We start from the raw sequence: 21,645 nt of genomic DNA on the forward strand, positions 1-21,645 counted from the left end.
ACTGCGATTTCTTTCTGTGGTGAGTTAATTCTTTGTACCCCTGGTACAATTTAAGTTCCATAGAATGGTAGTCTAATCATTGCAACCCAGCATCTACTGTAGTTGGAGGCCTGACTTAGAATCTGGTTTGTGTGAAAAAGGGCTTAGAACTGATCAGGTTACTCACGTCTATTTGTCTATGCCAGCAAAGTTGCAAGATGTTGGACAATCTCAGGCGGGAGAGGCAGGATTGTGTAAGTGTACTGACATTATGGTGTTACTCACAGAAGATATAAGACTTTTGTCATGCATGTCTTTAACAAATAGGTCACTGGGTGCTATCCAATTGAATAGCCACTTTCATTGATTTATTGTCATGAGACATTTACCTGAAGTTGCAATGCATATTCTTCGTAGCTCAGATATAATTAACCTTTTTAATGGCTGATAAAGTTAATTAAGGTCAATACTGGATATGTAACCAGCTGAGGGGGCACTGACACAAAAAGTGTAAAGATCTAATGACTGGACAGTCTGACACCATGATAACTGGCAACCCAGGCAGCCAACACTATTTGATCATTAGGTGCTCAGAACTCATAACAGCCTACTGTATGTTCCCATTCTCTGGTTGATCAGTGGGTGCACAGATTTTCAAAGCTTCCTAATTGGATTTCTGTTGGGCAATTATGGCATTTACACTCATAGATATATTTAAATTAGTTTGAATATGTTAAATTGCAGCAGTGTAAAAATAATTAAAAACAAAAATACCTGTCACAAGTCAATATTTTGCATTTCAGTCAAGGGGCAGAACTATAGAGAAAGCAGACCCAGTGGTTGCAGGGGGGTTCTTACCACAGGGTGTGTAACCTTTAAATTTACGTGTATACTGCCCCCAGTGGTTTTCTTACCTTTGGCTGTGTGGGTTGGGGAGGGGTGTGGATAGGGAGGGTCAGGTGTGGGCAGGCACAGGGTGGGATGTGGGAGGCCGGGCAGGTGTTCAGTTGGGGCTTGCAGTGTGCCGGGCCCCTCTGAAGATTATTTTTGCAGGGGGGCCTGGTGTACTCTAGTTGCGCCACTGTATCAGACATCCCTATATAAGATGAACTGATTGAGTAATGCTGGGAGTGGTGTTTAGGGTGCCTATCCCAAGACATCAATCAACATCAGCATCTCAGTGTTCCTTCATCAACAGTGTGTTGATCACACTATAATATGTTCAAGTGAGTGTGATGCCTGTTGTCTAGAAGCTGGGGACACATTTATCCTAGCAGCTAGGCAGTGGATTGAATAACAGACTTGAAAGAAATAGCAATTGTTTCAGAATACCAGTACAAAGGTTTCTCAACCAACCACAACACACTCATGCTATCAGTCGCTGACAACATTCACCTGCACTAATTGGCTGATTCCAGCAGGAGAAAACAATATCCAATGTCCTATTGATGGCTAAATACTGGCTAAATACTGCACCTATTAAATATGACTTGGGAATAAGGTGAAGCCCCAGTGCTATCGTTGCACTGGAATCCATGTTTCACCTGTCATTGATCAGGCATAAGCTATTCCTTGGGTGGGCACTTGTGTGCTATAACTTGCAACAAATTGCTAGTTTGCCACCGTGTACAGACTGTAGATGAAAATGCCCTAAACTGCTTGTTACAGTTTATGAGCTGTATGCTGACATCTGAGTTTTCCAGTAATACGTCCTGCATTTTTGTTTCTCTGAGCTTTAGACAGAGCGTTTAAAGCAGCTTCCACTCGACCGCCATGTTTTTTTCCTCTAAGAAGAGTGCAGTAATCACTGCCCCGTTTATTGACAGCAGTTCAGTAGACTTTGCAAAGAGACTGCAATGCTGGGGTACAGGACATGTTGCTGGATTGACATGCAGGTGATATCACCAAAGGGGGGTTCAAGTTTCAAGTTCAAGTTTATATCAGGTTCCACAGTCAACTAAACTTTGGCTCTGGCCTGATCCAGTGTAAGGTTCCTGTCAGACACGTAACATTATCAGCAGACAATTTATACGATGAAGTGTAATGTATCCGGTTTGAAGTACTGAGGGATTTGGAGTTGCATGTGTAATCTGTAGCCTCTCCATGATATCATAAATATTTTATGGATATAATGGTAGGGTAGGTAAAAATTCCTAAACACTATCTTTATGCCTACAGTCTGGCGCTACCTAGTGGCTGAATGTTAAACCAATTCACACAATATCTTCCTTAATACAATATGTAAAATATATCCAAATAGTGCTTTTTGAAATAAATTGTAAACAAACCCTAGAGATGTTAGTTACATCAAATGACTAAGTGAAAAGTATTTTATAAAACATTTATAAATTTGGTGTATCACTAATTGCAGTATCCAAATGGCCACTGACCAGTGTTGACTTCAGTATTCACTAGTGTCACCAGGATAGCTTTAGGCATGTATTAGCCACAGTGGGTTACATCCCTGTTTAATCTATTATGCTGTTTATATATGTGCAGGTTATAGTTACATCTTCCAGGACAGTTTTGCATTCTAAGTAATATTTCTTACCTTCTACCAGTGAAACTCCTTGTTTGGAAGTCTATTTAACTGGTACCAATCCGTTTCGCACTGCTGTCAACATAAACTGAGAATTAGGGTTGGGCAGTTGGTGGATTAAGTCTATGACTCTATTGTCCTCCTGTGTTCTTGAAGTCCAGAGTTCCCAGCAAATCTACACATTAAATCTGGCTTTCTTGTGATCTCTATGAGCACACAGTGGGTGGAGCACACATCTACAGTATGTACTGCTTTCCATCAGCCCTTGGCATTTTGAAGTGGCCCACTTTATTCTCTTTAATTTAGGGCACATGAAGCGTTAGTTCTGCTGCTCTCAACCCTCCGCTCCCCTTTCCAGCTCCATTAATCTGTACTGAAGAGTGCAGCATCCGCTTACATGCAGGCATATACAATGCAAAAGCAGCAATTTTCAACATGACCTCCTCTTTGCTGCAAGTGCCTGCACGCAAGTGGATTCTGAACTTTTTAATGCTTTTTAATCCAGGATTTCAGCAGGATTTGGATTCGACCGAATCCTTCTGCCCAGCCGAACCGAATCAGAATCCTAAATTGCATATGCAAATTAGGGGTGTGGAGGAAAATCGTGTGACTTTCTGTCACAAAACAAGGAAGTAAAAAATGTTTTCCTTTTTCCATCCCTAATTTGCATATGCAAATTAGGATTTGGTTCGGTATTAGGCCGAATCTTTTGCAAACGATTCGGGGGCTCGGCCGAATCCAAAATAGTGGCTTTGGTGTATTCCTACTATTAAGATTTATTTCACCTTAAATTATGATATATAGAATGGTATTAAGGCAATCTGCAACTGCATAACTCCCAACATTTGAAAAAATTTAAAGAGGGGCAAAATGATCAGCTGCGCTCAGTGGGGTGAAAATTCTTTGACCATGACCATTTTGTGAATACACCCCCTAATTACCATGTCAATTTTACACAATTGGGCAGGCTATGAAAGTTTGAACATATTTTTCGTGTTTTGGGACCATGTTTTATATGTTATTACAGTTTTGCTAATGAAAGTGATTGCCCTTTAGGTTGCTAGTCTCAGTTCCCCCCAAAGACTTGTTTATCTTAAATAGTTACAATTGAATCTTTGCTTATCGTACATTGTTACAAATTAAATGGAAATGCTTAGGGGCACATTTACTAAGGGTCGAATATCGAGGGTTAATAAACCCTCTAATTCGACCCTCGAAGTAAAATCCATACGAATTCAAATATCGAATTCGAAGGAATTACCGCAAATCCTACGATCGAACGATCAAAGAAAAAATCGTTCGATTGAACAATGAAATCCTTCGAATCGAACGATCAAAAAAGCTTAGAAAACTGATGGGGAAGGTCGTAGTCGAAGGTCGTATTAGTCTATTCGATAGCCGAAGTACACAAAAAAATACTTCGAAATTCTACGTTTTTTTTACTTCGAATCCTTCACTCGAGCTTAGTAAATGTGCCCCCTAATGTTTTGTAATATAGAGCACCACAGTATTGTTAACACTCAGTATTGCTCGTCTCGTGGTGAATTTAGGGCCCAGTGTATATAATATATTCAGTGCAGCCATAGACCAGAGGCTTTTACAAGCACAATCTTGATTTTTTTTATATTTATCTACTAACAATCCTGAATGTGCTTAGAATCTCTTGTTCTTCAAAAGTCCAGCAGAGGGCAGGCTGCCACACGCTTTTAACATGACTCATTTTCATTTGTTTTCCATATCTGTTGCTTCTATATTTATTTTACTCTTCTTTTCCTCATAGTATGTCTTTTGTAGAGACTGGTAAGGTCCAGCAATTCATCCAATCTCTCCTATCCGACTGCACCACCAACCTATTTATATATTAGGGTGCATACACTTACTGTACATAAACGTAAATTGCAATATTACGTGCAATCACCATGTTTTTTCTGACAATGCCCCATTTACCCCCAGAATTTCATCATCATTGCAGAAGTAAATGGGTGACTATATTGATGCCATTGCACTGTGCCTACTGAAAATGCAACGGATTTGCCAAAATGGAAGCAAATGCACGTGCACTTTTCAAAGTCTGCTGGTGTAATTTCTGATGTTCACTGGCAACATTTGTGGTGCTTACCATGCAAGTGACATCTGCGCCCAATACTTTAGGTGCAAGTCTTTGCTATATTTAGTGACGCAGGTGGCAAAGGGAACCATGGAGCCAGAGGCGTTTCTTGAGTTAAAGGCACCTGAGTCGGCGTTTGCAATGCAGAGAGTGCAATTGCAATTGCGCTCTCTGCACTAGAAGAGCCGAATTTCCGGGTTGAAAACCTTCCGACAACCAAGTGCACATGCGCGTCAGCGGGCACGCATGCCCAATATCGCATGTAGTTTTTTGCCACATCCAGACAGTTTGTGCGCTGAAGCACATGCACAAGTGCGCACACAGAAAGGAGGGGGAGAGAAGAGTGTTACCTCAGGGTCCTCAGGGGGGGCCCAGAGACAGAAGCCCCGGTGGGCCCTTGGCCCCCCCAGTCCAACACTGATTAATGTGTAATGAGCGAAAAGGGGACTGACTTTTTAAGGACCAAAAAACAGAAATGGATTAACAAACACAGATTTTGATAGCTAATACATTTATAAATAACATTAAAACCTAGAAATGCACCAAATCCAAGATTCAGCCTTTTCTACCATGATTCGGATTCATCCAAATCCTCATGCAAGGTCAAATCTGAATCCTTAAAATCATGTGACTTTCATCACAAAAAGTCAATGGTAGAGGTCCGATTAACCATGTGAAGATGGCTTTTGCCCTCACGATTTTCGGGTCTTTTCAGGTGTTTGATGCTGGTTTTATCTTGAAATCTCGAATAATTTGTTTTTCGGGTGCCAAATTCGCCAATTTTTTATCGAGTTTTTCAATCCAATTAAATCGACCTGGATTATTAGTAAATTAGCCAAATTCGTGAATGGGAGTAAGGTCAACTTTGTTTTATTCAAATTATGGGAAAAAAGTCTAGTTTTAGTTAATAACCCCCTAAATATTTAACAAATTTATCTTGGAAAGTTACTTAGAATGACTTATCTTCTTTCATCCTCAAAAAATTTTTTTGGGGAAAGTTCTGCTTTAAATAAAGTTTAATTAATAAAAAAAGAATGATAGAAAATGTCTAATATCCCTTTTAGTATAATTGCACATGGGGAGATTTATCACCCACATTGGAATTTGCACTACAGCAGGTAATAAAACTCCCTGAAATGCTTTGCCATTTGCAATAATGTAAATCACCGATGGGAAAACATACATGGCACTTTATAGCCTAAAGTTGCCTCATGAGGAAACTTCCAAACTGCCATTACCCTTAGGCTCATTGCACATTGGATCCTAATAGGTTTTGTCCCATCAGAGAGAATTGTGGCACTCTAAAACGTTATCTCTTTCACCAGAATCCTGAATCTGTCCGTGTGTCTCTGCCCTTAGAGGGTTATTTATCAAAGTCTGATTTTATCTCAACATTTTCTGCTGCAAACTCAATTCTGCTTGGGTTTTTTTACGCTTATTTTTAATTACATTTTCCTGAAAATTGGCTTTGCGGGAAAAAATCAGATTTTCACGATTTTTTGCCCCATGTGGCATTAGTTTTAGGCAAGTGAACCTAGAACTGCAGACAGCAAGGTACTAGACATAGTAATCATAGTGGCTAAATTTTTATTATGGAGCATACCCATTGGCAAAATGACATGTTACTAAGCCCCAAAACAAATCATTATAGGACCCCTTAAACTTTAGGAATATGAAATGTTTCAATAATAACTGCTGAATTGCTAATCAGTCAGTGCCCACCAAGCTCCCTATACTCCTAGTTCCCAGCAGTGACTGTATGCTTTCTCCATAGTTACGCCCCTGAGTGCACCTATGTTATTGCTTGCTAATTCCATTCCTAGCTTCACTCCCCCAGACACAGTAACGTAACTAGGTGGGGACGGGGCCCGCCCCCCCCTCCCGCTGATTTTCTTTGTGACTGCAGCAGGCTACATCGGGCCGTGATCTGCCGGGGGGTCCTGCGGGGGTGCTGGCCCTTATTCAATAGTTACGCCACTGCCCAGACAAGGGGATATGAGTTGGAAATATTTTCATTTTTTTATAGAGAGGCATTATTGCTACTGCTGTAATTGCTACTTCCAAGATGAGAAAGCAGCTGATCTTAATGGGCCATACTGGAAACTGTATGGTCTAAGAGCCAGTGTCTAGATCGACAACCACCATATACTGGGTGGTTTGGAAGGGCAGTGAAAGGACAGTGGCAAGATGAGGAGCCCACCAGGGCAGTTGCTAGAAGGGCATTGAAAGTATGCTAGATGGGGGAAGAAAATGTGAAGCAAGCAAGGTGTTTCCCTTTAGCTGTGCTTCAAAAGTGTACAGTGTCGAACTGGGCAGGCGGACACCAGGAAAAAACCCAGTGGGCCCCTGGCTCTTGAGGGCCCCACCGTCCCAGATCCACACCTTCTTCCTGCCGCGACTGCCCGACAAACGGCAAAAACAGATCCGCACCTTCTTCCTGCTGCGACTGCCCAACAAAGGGCAAAACCATTGTGCGTGCATGCTCACACACTCAGCGTAGCATGCCGGCTCAGCAAAGGAGGATGGAGGGGGCTCTTGGACAGAAGCCCCAGTGGGCCCCGGGCCCTCCAGTCGACCCTGACAGCGTAGTGGTATATCTAGCGGCATTATAAGATGAACGTTGAGGGGCTAATACCAGCATGAGTTTTTTTTTAATTATTAATTTTACCAATTCGCCGTTGTTCATAAAACATTGTGTGGGATAAATGCGGCAAATAACAGCATTTTTATGCAATATCCCAAAATGTCATAAAAATCTCCGTGTGCTAGCTTGGTGTAGAAAGACATCTTTATCCATGTTGGACATAAAACTGGGTAAAAATTACTTTTTGGTATGTGGTCAAATGCTAGATCTGTTCAGAACAAGAGCCTGCTTTGTTACTCTTTCAGCCTACCAGTGCTACACAGATAACCCCGAATGATGACACCTTTATCTCTTGAGGTTGGATTATCTTGTATTTAGACAAGTTGCAGACAGTAGTAGAGCTTTGCAATCTGCTGTTCTGTTTAAATGTTATCCTGTTAAGATGATAAGTCTTCCCAGGAGCATGTATATATAAAAATATTAGAATATATTGTGATTTTGATCAATGAATAATTGTAATGTATATGACAAAGTACCTAGCATTTAGCTGAACATGTACTTTTTTTTAAATTTTAAAACTCAAACTTGTAGGCGCCCATTTCCTTAGCTCGAGTGAAGGAATAGAGGAAAAAAAACTTCGAATTTCGAATGTTTTTTTTGGCTACTTCGACCTTCGACTTCGAATCGAACGATTCAAACTAAAAATCGTTCGACCATTCGATAGTCGAAGTACTGTCTCTTTAAAAAAAAACTCGATCCCCTAGTTCGCCACCTAAAAGCTACTGAAGTCAATGTTAGCCTATGGGGAAGGTCCCCATAGGCTTTGCTATCTTTTTAAGCTCGATGAAAAATTGATTCGAAGGATTTAATCATTCGATCGAATGATTTTTCCTTCGATTGTACGATCGTAGGAAATGTGCTAAATCCTTCGACTTCGATATTCGAAGTCGAAGGATTTCAATTCGGCAGTCGAATATCGAGGGTTAATTAACCCTCGATATTCGACCATAAGTAAATTTGCCCCGTAATGTTCAGTAACCTAAAATACAAGATTCTATAGACGTCAGTGGGAAGTGTATCATTCTTTTTTTTTTTTTCATTGTTTTACTGGGATTTTAATTCTTCATAGGTATGAAATAATATAAATGTTGTGTACTTTATCAGGTAAGCACAGAATACAATATCCATTATGGAAACGTAGTACCGGTAATAGGAAAAGGTACAATAAGACCAATGTACTTCTGAATATCAATAAATAAAATGTATTATTTCTAACTTAATGTATTGCCCAACTCTTTTTTTCCTTTTGTTTTATGAGAGTGTTATTAAAAAGAACAAAATCTAGCTAAATAATACATACATACACATACCATGGAGTCCAACAGGGCATATTCAATTGAGAATAACTAATAGTGGGAATCCACTTATTTGCAGGAAAGCCATGGCCTATGGTACAGGTAGTTTATAAAGCATATATCCATATTTAGTCGGGAATCCATATCTGATTTCTGTATATCCTCCATCAAGCCAAAGGGACTTGCCCCAGTTCCATAGGCAATGTGTGTGTGCGCTTTATAAACTAGCAATAAATTATATCAAAGATATATGTCCCAAGGCTTTTCATTAGTTAAAACAAAACAAAATATTTATTTAGTTGCATTAAAATTATGATACATAGGTGGGCCATGTGGGGTCAGTATGTATCGTAATTTTAATGCAACAAAATAAATGTTTTAACTAATGAAAAGCCTTGGGACATATATCTTTGATATAATTTATTGCTAGTTTATAAAGCGCACACACACAAGTTTAGGATTCCGTTATCCATCAGAATTTGTGGAGACCTGAACAACATTTTCTGGGCACCAGTGCCCTAAGTCACAAGTAAAAAAAAGAAAATTGGTGGCCAGCCCTCCACCCAAAGTTACAAAAAAAACATTGGTGGATAGGGTTCCCCATAAAAGTTTTTTTTTAAATATTAGTGGCCAAAAAAACCCATTGTTTTTCAGTGGAATATACTTTTCAAGTTTTCTTACATTCTTCAGCTTCTTTTGTCAACTTTGTCAACTTTGGCTCCCTCAGCTACTTCATCAGCTTTGGCTCCTACTTCGGTAGCTTCGGCTTCTACTTCATTGCTTCAGCTCCTCCTTCACCAGCTTTGCCAAATTAAGGGGGACCTGGTTAATCCAGGAAGTGCAGCACAGCCCGGGCCCCCTTAACACTTAAAAGGAACCAGGACGATTGTCCCCCAGTGCCCCCTAATGGTGGCCCTGATTCTGACTGTATTTACTTGGCATACGTGGCTGTGGGCACACAGGCTGAAGGCTCAGCTGCTGTCAGCCTGGGTATTTTTTGCAGGCTGAGAGAAGAAGACCTGCTCTCTGCTCCATTGATTTGAATAGGATCAGCCTGTGTGCACACACACAGCAGAGCTGAAGCTGAGGTCACATAGTTCCAGAATGAGTGGAGTTTCACCCATTTTGGCCATGCATTGGTTATTAACCGGGAATTCGGCTCTAAAAGTTACCAGGAACGGCTTTTTTGACGCCCCTGGCAACTGCTGGGGAGCTGCCGTCTGAGGCAAGGTGCTAACCTTGCTTAATGGCAGAAACGCCCCATGTCATAATAATTGTAATATAATATTCTAAACAAGGGCTGTGAGGTTGTGGGAGAATATTTTATAGAATACTAATATCAGAACTTTCCAAGTGTACAGAATTAATGGTAGTGGGTTGCCATGGAGATTCGAAAAGTAGAACAACAGTATGGTTTTCTGTGAACTGGGCACGCCAGGCTCTGATTCAAATCTAAATCTGCTATATCTGCTGTATATAATTAACCTGGAAAGAGCTTACTGATTTTGAATTATCCTAGTCTTTGTCATGTGAAGGTTGCCATAGCAACTGAGTCCATTTTCTGCATAGTGCAGTAAGCAGGTCATGAGGTGTTACAGAAACACAAGTATTACCAAGAGCAACCATGGCATGACATAAATACACCATTTAAAAATTTCCTGGTGCTATTATTATTATTCAGCAATGGTACAGGCTTTTTTCAGCCTGGAAATACACATTTTAGTATTAAGAAACCCCAAACATCCTGTACAGGTCAGGCTGTTGCCGTTAAAATTAATGAAAGGCAGCACAGGTTTCTGGTGTTTCTCTGCAGTTGGAGGAACCAACAGGTGTTATTGTATTTAAATATATATAGCTAGTGGAGAAAGGGCCGACACCTATGCATGATGCCTGTCATTCACATACACACACATAGACAGCAATAACTCAACACTCACAGGACTTGTTTTAAAAATAAAAAATCCTTTTTATTGTGCTAAATCAACGTTTTAGTCACATATTCAGACCTAGATATAGATTCTTGGCAGAAAAGAAAGATCCTGGGTAGAAAATTGTGTTTTTTTTCACTAATTTAGGGCTAACTGATTTATTCTTGAAAAGCGAATTTCTCTTTTTATGCTGTCATCTTTTATTTCTTCAAGATATTACAAATCTTTGGGTAACCAAGGATATTACAAATCTTAGAGCAGGACTCCACAGTCATGATTTTTTTCATGTGGCTAAAGTTATGAAATAGTTTTAATAATAGGGTTACCTAAATTTACTGGTATGTCCTGGGTAGTTTGTTCATGTGTTGATATCATTTCTAATGACTACCTTTATGTCTTTAAGCAAGTAAATCTTATGTTTGATATGAAACAGTGTGTTCTACTGTGGCTCTAGAATTAGCTATAGGTCCAAAACTGAACTGCATATTTTTCTTCCTCTGTTTGAAGGTCAGGTCTTTTCTCCTGGTTGAAATTTGAAATTTGAAAATAGTAGTTAGCAACTAATGGCAAAATCTGAGCACGTCGTTTCTAAAAAAAAAAAAGGCTTAGCCGTGCCTTGTACCTAATTAGAAATCCTGGCAATCATTCACCCTGACTGTGCAGTGGTAGCACGTCTCCTCCATCTTCCAGCATAAACAAACATTTACCAAGTTGTAGGAAGAAAAGATACATTCTTCTGGAAAAAAAAGATACACTGTTCACAAACCAAACAAGTAGGATGAATGGACAATGGATTCAAGTACATTATTATTCCACAGGCAACAGGACATTTAGAGGCAGATTTATTAAGGGTTGAAGTGAAAAATTCAAATTTGAATTTTCTAATTTTTTTTGTCAAAACTCTCAAATTTGAATTGTGAATTATCCAAACTCGATTCAAGTTTTTAATTTGAATTTCAAGATTTTTCATACTCTGGTCCTTTAAGAACTCAAATTTGACGATTTGCCACCTAAAACCTGACAAATTATTGTATAAGTCAATGGGAGAGGTCCAGGGACCAATGTAGTGATGTTTGCAGCCTTCCTGACATCCTGAATCACATTTTTTAGTTCAAATTGAGTTTTTATGATTCAAATCTAATTCGATTTTAGTTATCGGGTCGTTTCAATTCGTCCAAGTTGAAAAAATTTGATTTTATTAATACATTTTGGTCCAATATCGAATTTATGTGAGTTTATGTGAGTTTTAAAAACTCATATGAATTTGAAATTCGACCCTTGATAAATGTGCCTTTTACAGTCAACAGAATATACATTGTCCGTTGCTCTGAGTGTTTTACCTGGCCTTCTTGATTACACATGGAACTTTTCCACATTATGAAATGGTGCTGCTGAATTTCTGGCCATGTATGCCAGATCAGTGGCCTTTTCAACAGATCATTAAGTGATCTTGTTGGATCACAAATGATCTACCATGTGAGAAAATTTCATCTGACAAATGCTTTGTTGCCAAGTGTATGGTTTATTAGCAAATGTGGAATAAATTGCAGCATACCTTTACTTCTGGAAGTTCTGATTATTCTGACTGTTGTTCTGAATGAATGGAACAGTGGGAAGGTGCATATACACATTGTAAGAGGTGTCTATGAAAAGACATTGATTTAGTGTGTATTGCACCAGCATTAGGCTGGTGAAATGTAAACTCCAGGGAAAAACCTATGTGGCTGCAGAAAGTAATGCTGTTTAATTCTATTCTGGTTTAGGAAAAGCTGGATATTGGGCCCCTGGAGTGAATGGAAGAGAGCAGGACGGGCTTCCATTCCTTGACCATGTAAGGGTTTGTAGCTGCCTAAACTAGGTAGGTAGCTAAGTGATTAGCTAATTAAGTGTAGTTAAAAGGAGGTGTGCAGCAACACCTCAGAGCTCTTACCCCCGGATACCTCCTGGAGGAGGGTGAGGGGCCACATGAGGACCTCCATGAGTGAAGGAAGGGGCTTGTGTGCAGCTGGGAAGAGAGAGATTGATTCCCTGTGTTGGAGAGAGCTCCAAAGAACTGGAGAGAAAAAGAGAAACCCCTCCCAGGAGATAAGTGTCTCAAGTGTGCCCAGAGAGGATTCTGGGATTTGTGTCCACTAAAAGCCAGTGAGGACTAAAGGAAAACATGAGTGTACACCAGTGATGGTGTGAATTGGGACTGTTAAAGCTTATGTTAAGTGAATGTTATCCCCTTTGTGAATCCAGTGGACTGAAGATTGTGCCAAATAAAAGCCAACAAAGCTGCATTTAAACCGTGGAAGTTGGTGTCAGTCTCCATCTCTTTGCTGAAATCTGTGCCGTGGCTGTGATCTTCACAACCTGAAGCTCACAAGTATGGTTGGATCTAGAAAACAGAAGTACATGTGCTTGAAAGGTGGAACAATACAACATAGTTGATGACCACAAAGAAAGATCTATTAAGCTGCAAGGTAGAGATCAGATCGGTATTAAAGAGATTGTTCACCTTCCAACACTTTTTGTCAGTTGTTTTGAGATATATGTTTCAGAAATGAAGACTTTTTTTTCAATAACTTTCTAATTTCTATTTGTTGCTATTTTTCTAATTTGAAGTGTAAAGTTTAATTTCACCTTCTTATGTCTTATGTCTTATGTCTAAAGCAGCTCTGGGAGGGGGGGTTGCCTACTCTGTAAATTGTTCTATGTTAATAAATAATACATTTCTTATCTTCGGCCCTGCTGAGCAGAATCCCTGAGTTAAAAGGCATCTGTTATAATTGATACAATAGTTGCTAATATTCTACAGATGCTGCTGAGAAATATATCAAATTTGTAGCAAATTCCATTCAGACGACCCCACACACATTTCACTTAGGTATAAAAATCAGAGCCATTTGTTCCAAACAATGTCATAATCTAGCCACACACATCCTAACAGCAGCACGATCACTATCAATGGCAAACTGGAAACAACCTCAAATACCAGGCCGGCAAACATTGGAGACCAAGGTGAATTGGATCAGGGCAATGGAATCCATTAGAGATAAACTCCTGGACAGGAGCTACGAGGGGGAGCTGGAGTGGTATCCATGGGCCCAGTACTTGGAGAGCCGCCAACCTGGGAACGATGTGTAAACCCTCTCTCCTCTACCGTATCCCCCACTCTCCCCCACCTGCTACCCCCCTTACCCCACCACTTCTGCACTTATTTATAATATGTTGTTTTATGGGATAATTTTTTTCAAGCAACCTTTAGGAATGAAATGCAGTGCTGGGCCAACCCGGCCAGGCACCCTAGGCAGCTTGGCCAGGCAAAGCGCCCAATATGAGAGTGCACATGCGTGAAAAAACACGAGTGCGCATGTGCAAAAAAACACAAGTGTGCATGCTCGATAAACACAAGTGCACATGCGCAAAACAAAGATACGCGCTAGAGCGAGAGATCGCTCATGTCGGGCAGAGCTGGGACTGGACTATGGGGTAGGAGAAGCAGAGAATGTGCGTGCCTGGCGCCCCACCAGCTTTGCGTGCCTACTCTGCCTACCCCTTGTTCCGGCCCTTATGAAATTTTACATGGTAGAGTAAATTATTTGCAGTGTAAAGAATGTAATTTAGAAATAAAAACGACACAATAAAAATCAGAACAGAATCCCTTTAAACTTCAAACTTCAATTTCGTAAAAACTGTAATAAATAAAAAATGGAAAGCAGCTGAAAAAAGTCTTTATTTCTGGTGAACAATATGAACAGAAAAAATTTTTTGGAAGGTCAACAACCAATTTAGTTTTGTTTAGATGAATGCTACTGTATGGTTTATAGCTTCACTAACTTCCCTTTTCAAAATCTTAAATATTCATGCCCTTTGACCACTACCCAAACAAATCAAATTGAATATACTAAAACCTATATTTGGTGAGTACTATGGGGCAAATTCACTAAAGCGCGAAGCGCCGAACGCTAGCGTTTTTTCGCTAGCGTTGGCCATTTTCGCTACTGCGCAAATTCACTAACGAACGCTGGCGTAGTTTCGCTAGTGTTACTTTGCAACCTTACGCCAGGCGAATTTTCGCTAGCGACGAAACTACGCAAATTCACTAACTTGCGCAGTGTAGCGATTGCTACCTTTTACGCTAGACTTCCTTTGCCACCTCAGACCTGGCGAAGCGCAATAGAGTAGATAGGGATTGTTTCAAAAAAAGTCAAAATTTTTTCTAAGTCCCAAAAAACGCTGGTGTGTTTTCTACATGATGGCTGATAGGCTGAAAAAGATCGAAAAATTTTTGGGGCTCCCCTTCCTCCCCCCTACTTTTCCTGACTCATGGCAACTTACCTAGACAGTGGGCACATGTGTAGGGCAAAATAAAATTTTTATTTGCAGATTTGAAGGTTTTGTAGGCAGCGCCAATCCGCGCCTTTATGCCGCCTGAGGCGGCCTTCCGTTGCCGCCCCGACCCCTCCTCACGGCGCTCACATTTTCTGCGCAGGAGGGGGTCGGGGCGCTGCACGACGCTAGTGCAGAGAGCGCGATTGCGCTCTCTGCACTAGAAGAGCCGAATTTCCGGGTTGAAAACCGGAAATTCGGCTCTTAGTTACCAGTAGCGGCATTTTTGCCGCCCCTGGTAACCAGGGGGGCGCTGCCGCCTGAGGCGAGTGTCTCAACTCGCCTCATTGGTGGAGTGCCCCTGTTTGTAGGCATTTGTAGTGCAGATACGTGTTCCTCCATTGAAATTTGAATTTCGCGCCGTATGCAAATTAGCCTTCGCTAGCGCAACTTCGCTTTATATAGCGAAACAACGCTAGCGCAACTTCGCAAACTTACGCTACCCCTGTGCGCAACTTCGCATTTTAGTGAATTTGCGGAGCGCTGGCGAAAATTCGCCTGGCGAAGTGCGGCGAAGAGCGGCGAAGTTGCGCCTGGCGCAACTTCGATTCTTAGTGAATTTGCCCCTATGTATCTAACTCCTAGTAACCTCCAGTAATGGTGGTCACTGGTTATACACAATTCTGTATGCTTGGGTATATTGCTACATGCATCATTCACCTCGGGCAGTGATTTTGATAGGCTGGGTTGTGTTTTTTTTTTCATTGTTCCTTTGTAAATTATTTTACCCCCATAGTGGAGGCCAGAAATAACCCATTCTTTTAACCATTTACATCTGTTAGCATTTTTACTCAGGATGATCTATTTGCTTTCATGTTGTCTTTCTTTCTTATTATGGGGCCTTTGGATTCCATCCTCTTCACATGTTGTTTCCACTTTCTTTAACACTCACCTCACGCCACACTGAAAACTGAATTATCTTCTGGCAATATTCCCTCAAGCAATGGCCATGCAGCAATAATTCCCAAACTAATGAAATCAACTATTGATCCAGCTTCCTCTTCTGTCTGTTGTCTACCAGATAATTATTCATTTGGATCCAAGCCTCTTAAACGTCATTCTTTCCCTGACCTGCTTTCTTACTAAGGCTGGATGTACTCTTGCCTACCAACTGTGCCACTCGTGAGTCAGCAGCTTATTGTCTTATATACAAAGACATATCTACTGCCTGTCCACAACAGTGCATGAGCAGATGGGTGAGCTACACATGAGAGCCCCAATCCCCCCATTACTTAATAGTTAGAGTAGAAATTACTTTTTGAGCTACATACAGTTACCCTTATGGATTGAATGAGTCAGCTAGAGAAACTGGGAAATTGGGGCAAGGCACTACTAAAGATGAGTGCAATTAGATAATTTTGGTGTCCCATGTCACTAAGTTAGCAGGGCCCTTCCTCCATAGAGCCCAAATTCTTAGCCCACCAGTCACATCTGGGCAGAAGGCTCTGCCAACAAATAGAATGGGGCCCATATGAAAAAAATGTTCTTTGCATTGATGACCATGGCCCTGACCTCAATTACGCCCTTGCATATCGCAACCCACGAATCAGCTGAAATAATTTTTCATTTTTGCATTGTGAATCAGTGGATTGTTTCTGTTTACTATAGGCTTTAGAAGGGCTGCCATCAGAAATCACCCCATACGACAAACATTTTCTGAGGCCCCTGGGCCCTGCCGTCCCCACTGATGGGCAGGGCCTCCTGGTACAAGTTAAAAAAATATTGATGGCCACTGCCCTCTGTACAAGTTAAAAAAAAACATTGTCAGGGCCCCCCTGTACAAGTTTTTTAAAAAAAACATTGATGGCCAGGGGCCCCCCAATGTTAAAAAATATTGGTGGCCAGGGCCCCCACAAATTAAAAAACATTGGTGGCCAGGGCCCCTACACATTCAAAAAAGACATTGGTGACCAGTTTCCCCTCCAAGTTAAAAAAACATTGGTGGCCGGGGTAAAAAAAAAATTAACAGTGGAACTTACATCTAAATCTCGGCAGGTGACTTTCTTCGTTATTCTCTAAACTGGCTTCTTCGTTATTTTCCGCCGTTTCTACTGCAGCACGGCTGGGCCCCCCCTTAGAACCCGAAATCCCCAGGGCCTGGGACAAGTCACCTTTGTGCCCCCCTCTGATGGTGGCTCTCGACTTTAGTATAACCTGGGGGGGGGATTGGGGTCCAGGGTACTTCAGCAATTTTTCCCCCCTTTCATATAAAGACCTAAACTTGAAGGAGAGTTGTCTTTTTTTCAACCTAAATTAACTATAAAACTGTGCCATTTATTATTTGATTTGTGTAAGTTAATCAGATTACTGTGTCCAGTAGGAAAGTAAAGCATGCTTAGACATGGGAGCCACCACTTAGGGGCAGATTTATCAAAATGTGAGTTTAAGGCTGAAAGGAGAAAGTTGAGTACCTCTTGGGGGTGCCAAATGTTAGGCACCCCCAAGTGAATGTATTTACTTACCTGAAACCCCGGGTCGGTGCTCCTATCAGTGGAAAACTGCACCAGCCCAGGGTTATTCCAACGAGCACCACGGAGCACTTCTCTTCTGGCTTCTTCTTTCTTCAAATTTCCTGGGGCAGACACATGCTCAGTAGAATGAAAAAGCCGACTTTTTAGTTAAAGTTTGGCATTTCACTCTAACTGGCATGCGCAGCCACCAAGAGAAGGAAGAAGCCAGAAGAGAATTGCTCCTTGGTGCTCGCTGGAATAACCCCGGGCCGGTGCAATTTTCTGCTGATAGGAGCACTGGCCCGGAGTTTAAGGTAAGTAAATACAATCACTAGGGGGTACCTAACATTTGGAACCCCCAAATGGTAAACGACTTTCCTTCTCTTTTAATAAATAAAATGCACCCATGTTGTTTTCATTCCTAAGGGATTTTTAGAATTGTATTTATCAGTGGTTAAAAATTAGAACTCACCATTTGATAAGTATGGTTCCAAAAATCTCATAGGAATGAATAGAACATGGGTGCGTTTTTATTTAAGCTCTAAAGTTACATTTTGATAAATCTGTTGTCACGGTCGGCACCCTATATCCAGAATCAATGCTAAGCACCCTGTTCTCGGCTCTTGCTTCTGCCTTTAACAGCCGCCTTTCACCTCGGGAGGAGCCCTCGGCTAATTGGATGCCGCCAGGTATTATTAAGAGAGGTGCCAAGCGAGAGATTCTGGAAAGCAAGCTCTTTTGGGCAGAAGGTCACAGTACAAGGCGTAAACAGATAGCGGAGTCAAATCAGGCCGGGTCAGTGCAGGCGGAATTCAAACGAAGTCGGACAGGCAAGGGTCAAAGCCGGGAAATCAATCAAGAGGAGTCAAGACAGGCACAGGTCGGATTATAGAGAGTAGAATAGTCGAATTACCAGGCAGGGATCAGGATACCAGAAGTCAGATTAGTCAGGCAGGCAGGGGTCAAAAACAGGAATCAGATAACAGAGCACCAGGAACTCACGAGGAATGATCCTATAATGGGCAATGGGTTTAGGTCAGAGGCCTGTTTAAATACTTGAACTTTGCGCAAAAATTGATGTCATCGGGCAGCGCCAAAGCCTATAAAAACAGGAAGTGCGCGCCGCACGTGCCCTAGTATCAGGCAGCCGGCAGAGCAGCAGGACCAAGAGGCGGGCGTCCCCACCGACCCCCTGGGTGAGTACCCTTTACATTTGTCCCTTAGTGTGTGGGTCACAGCTTTGACAGCCCTAAATTAAAAATTCTTGAGCCTTCGGCTACTAAAACCAGACTAGAGTTCCTAAACTCTTGTGTGGTTTCATCATTCAAAAAACCTGGCCTCCTGCCCACTGGGTTTTTTCCCGAGTGGGTTTTTCTCAAAAAAAAACTCAGCACATACAACCTAGCACACTTTTGTTTTTTTGTTAGCAGGAAATAAAGGTATTCAAATTTTTTGGAACTCTTGTGTGGTTTTCATAGCCAAATGTGTGAGAATTCTTGAATTGGCCCCAGAGTGTATGGAAACTTGTCATACACTTATGGCGGGTCCCTGGTCTAAGGTTTTTTGGAGGGCCCCTCGTCATAGATCTTTTGGCGGACCCCTGGTCTAAGTTTTTTTGGAGGACCTCTGGTCTGAGGTTTTTTGGAGGGCCCCTGGTCTAAGGCTTTTTGGAGGGCCCCTGGTCTAAAGTTTTTTGGAGGGCCCCTGGTCAAAGGTTTTTTTTGCAGGCCTGTGGTCTAAGGTTTTTCGGAGGGCCCCTGGTCTAAGGCGAGCCTCTGGTCTAAGGTTTTTTGGAGGGCCCCTGGTCTAAGGCTTTTTGGACGGCCCCTGGTCTAAAATTTTTTTGAAGGCCCCTGGTCAAAGGTTTTTTGGCAGGCCCGTGGTCTAAGGTTTTTTGGAGGGCCCCTGGTCTAAGGCGAGCCCCTGGTCTAAGGCTTTTTGGAGGGCCCCATGTCTAAAGTTTATTGGAGGGCCCCTGGTCTAAGGTTTTTTTGGACGGCCCCTGGTCTAAGGTTTTTTGGCGAGGTCCTGGTCTAAGGCTTTTTGGAGGGCCCCTGGTCTAAGGCTTTTTGGAGGGCCCCTGGTCTAAAGTTTTTTGGAGGGCCCCTGGTCTAAGGCTTTTTGGACGGCCCCTGGTCTAAAAAATTTTGGAAGGCCCCTGGTCAAAGGTTTTTTTGCAGGCGCGTGGTCTAAGGTTTTTTGGAGGGCCCCTGGTCTAAGGCGAGCCCCTGGTCTAAGGCTTTTTGGAGGGCCCCAGGTCTAAAGTTTATTGGAGGGCCCCTGGTCTAAGGTTTTTTTGGAGGGCGCCTGGTCTAAGGTTTTTTGGCGAGGTCCTGGTCTAAGGTTTTTTGGAGGGCCCCTAGTCTAAGGCTTTTTGGAGGGCCCCTGGTCTAAAGTTTTTTGGAGGCCCCGTCAAAGGTTTTTTTTTGCAGGCCTGTGGTCTAAGGTTTTTTGGAGTACCCCTGGTTTAAAGTTTTTTGGAGGGCCCGTGGTCTAAGGTTTTTTGGAGGGCCCCTGTGTCCCAGACCAACATTGCTCCCACCCATCCATCCTGGGATCTTTCTAGCAACTGTTTGGGTCCTTGATAAGCAGAGAAATGTGTGAAAGGTCAAACAAGTGCACGAGCATTTGCCAGCGCGTGAAACATAATAATGGTAGCATCTATCATCGTCCAGAGAAAACACATTTATGGTACAACAGATGTTTGTGAGCAAACAAGCAGGGCTGCATTATTCCTCGGTCTATGCTTCACACTCACATCAACAAGTGTGCGTCGGCTGCACGCCGATAAGCTAGAGATAACCAAACAGAAAAATAGGTCTGATAAGCGAAATTAGGCAGCGAGAAAGGTACACTCCGCTGTGACACCGAACCCTCATTCCCGTTCCGCTCACCCCCAGATATCAATTGGAATAGACTGACGCACTCTAACCGAAGTTCCAGATGGCGCGATGACATTGAGGTGGGCGGGGCTTGGAGGAGTGTCTCGCCCAATAGGAACAGTTGTGCGTTCGGGCTCTGTGGTGGGGTGATGTGCAGTAGACCCGCTGGTCCTCGCATATATTTATTTGCTGGGTGGGAAAGGAGGCCTGACCCTGAGAAAACTCCCACGGGTGTATTGGTATGACCCCCGTCACTGGTACTTCCTATTGAAGAGGTGCCAAGTCCCTGCCCCTGTTTTACTGCCGCACTTCGCAAAACAGAGGAAGCAGAGCTGCTCACACACATTAGTAACTGCTACGTGATATCATGTGCAACCCGGTGAGTGAGTTTGTGCCCCGTGGTTAGGAGGCACTACTTGTGCGGAGAAACGTACTTGCAGCTTGCACGTCCAGTCCCTGCCACCCCGTGACTCTACATTACTTGCATACACTCCAACAGACTGCGCGTGTAGCGCAAACGCTCTGCACCTTGATACTTGTTTATTCGCCATATTTTTGACGCTCTGGGATGTAAGTGGCGCAGACAGGAGTTGTGCGTTTGATGTTCCGCCAAGAGGGCAGAAGCGGAGCGCTGGAGGCTGTGCTGAGGGAGGAGGGCAGAATGTCCCGTTACTCGGACTGGCTCTATGGAGGAGTGGACCCCAACATCGCAGGTAATGGGGGCATGGAGTGCGCCTCCTTTCTCCCCCTGGGGCAGCGCTTGCTGGAGAGCCTGGTGCTACTGATTGTGTCCCTGTTGGAGATCGTGGTGTCTCTAAGGAAGATCCGGAGAGGCAGAACTGGAGATTCGGAGCCCTGTGGCACCACTGCTGAGAGCCTAGGCAAAAACCTGCTCTTGATGACCATGTGCCTGACCTTTGGAGTGGAAGTGGGATTCAAGTTCGCCACCAAGACTGTCATCTATCTGCTCAATCCATGCCATGTGGTTACTATGCTGCAGGCAAGTATGGGGGCCCCTCTGCCCCACCCCTCTATTACCATAGCTCAGACTGGGCATCCATGGCTCTTAATTGTAGATGAGCCATGAATAATATCTGCAAAGCGCTGCCTCCCATATCCCACTGCTGTATACATACATATTCATAAGGCTGCTGCTACTGAGTCTTCATTAACATTCATTGCTTCTAGGGCTGCTAGAATTAGGGATGCACCAAATCCACTATTATGGATTCGGCCGAATCCCCGAATCCTTCACGAAGGATTCGACTAAATACTAATTTGCATATGGGTGGGAAGGGGGAAACATTTTTTAGTTCCTTGTTTTGTGACAAAAAGTCACTTGATTTCCCTCCCTGCCCCTAATTTGCATATGCAAATTAGGATTCGGTTTGGCTGGGCAGAATGATTCAAGCCGAATCTGAATCCTGCTCTAAAAGGCCGAATCCTG

At 42.6% G+C, this 21,645-nt stretch overlaps 1 protein-coding gene across 1 annotated transcript in view; it reads left to right on the top strand.

Moving 5' to 3' along the window:
* The first annotated feature begins 19,991 nt into the window (after window positions 1–19,991).
* tmem164.S (transmembrane protein 164 S homeolog) overlaps window positions 19,992–21,645 on the top strand; it is a 36,738-nt gene continuing 35,084 nt past the window's right edge. The window contains exon 1 of the mRNA XM_018232973.2: window positions 19,992–21,198. Within this exon, the coding sequence (XP_018088462.1) occupies window positions 20,800–21,198 (399 nt within the window). The 5' untranslated portion in view covers window positions 19,992–20,799. The remainder of the gene's footprint in view (window positions 21,199–21,645) is intronic.

The sequence above is a fragment of the Xenopus laevis genome, chromosome 8S (genome assembly GCF_017654675.1).
Source record: "Xenopus laevis strain J_2021 chromosome 8S, Xenopus_laevis_v10.1, whole genome shotgun sequence".
NCBI lineage: Eukaryota > Metazoa > Chordata > Amphibia > Anura > Pipidae > Xenopus > Xenopus laevis.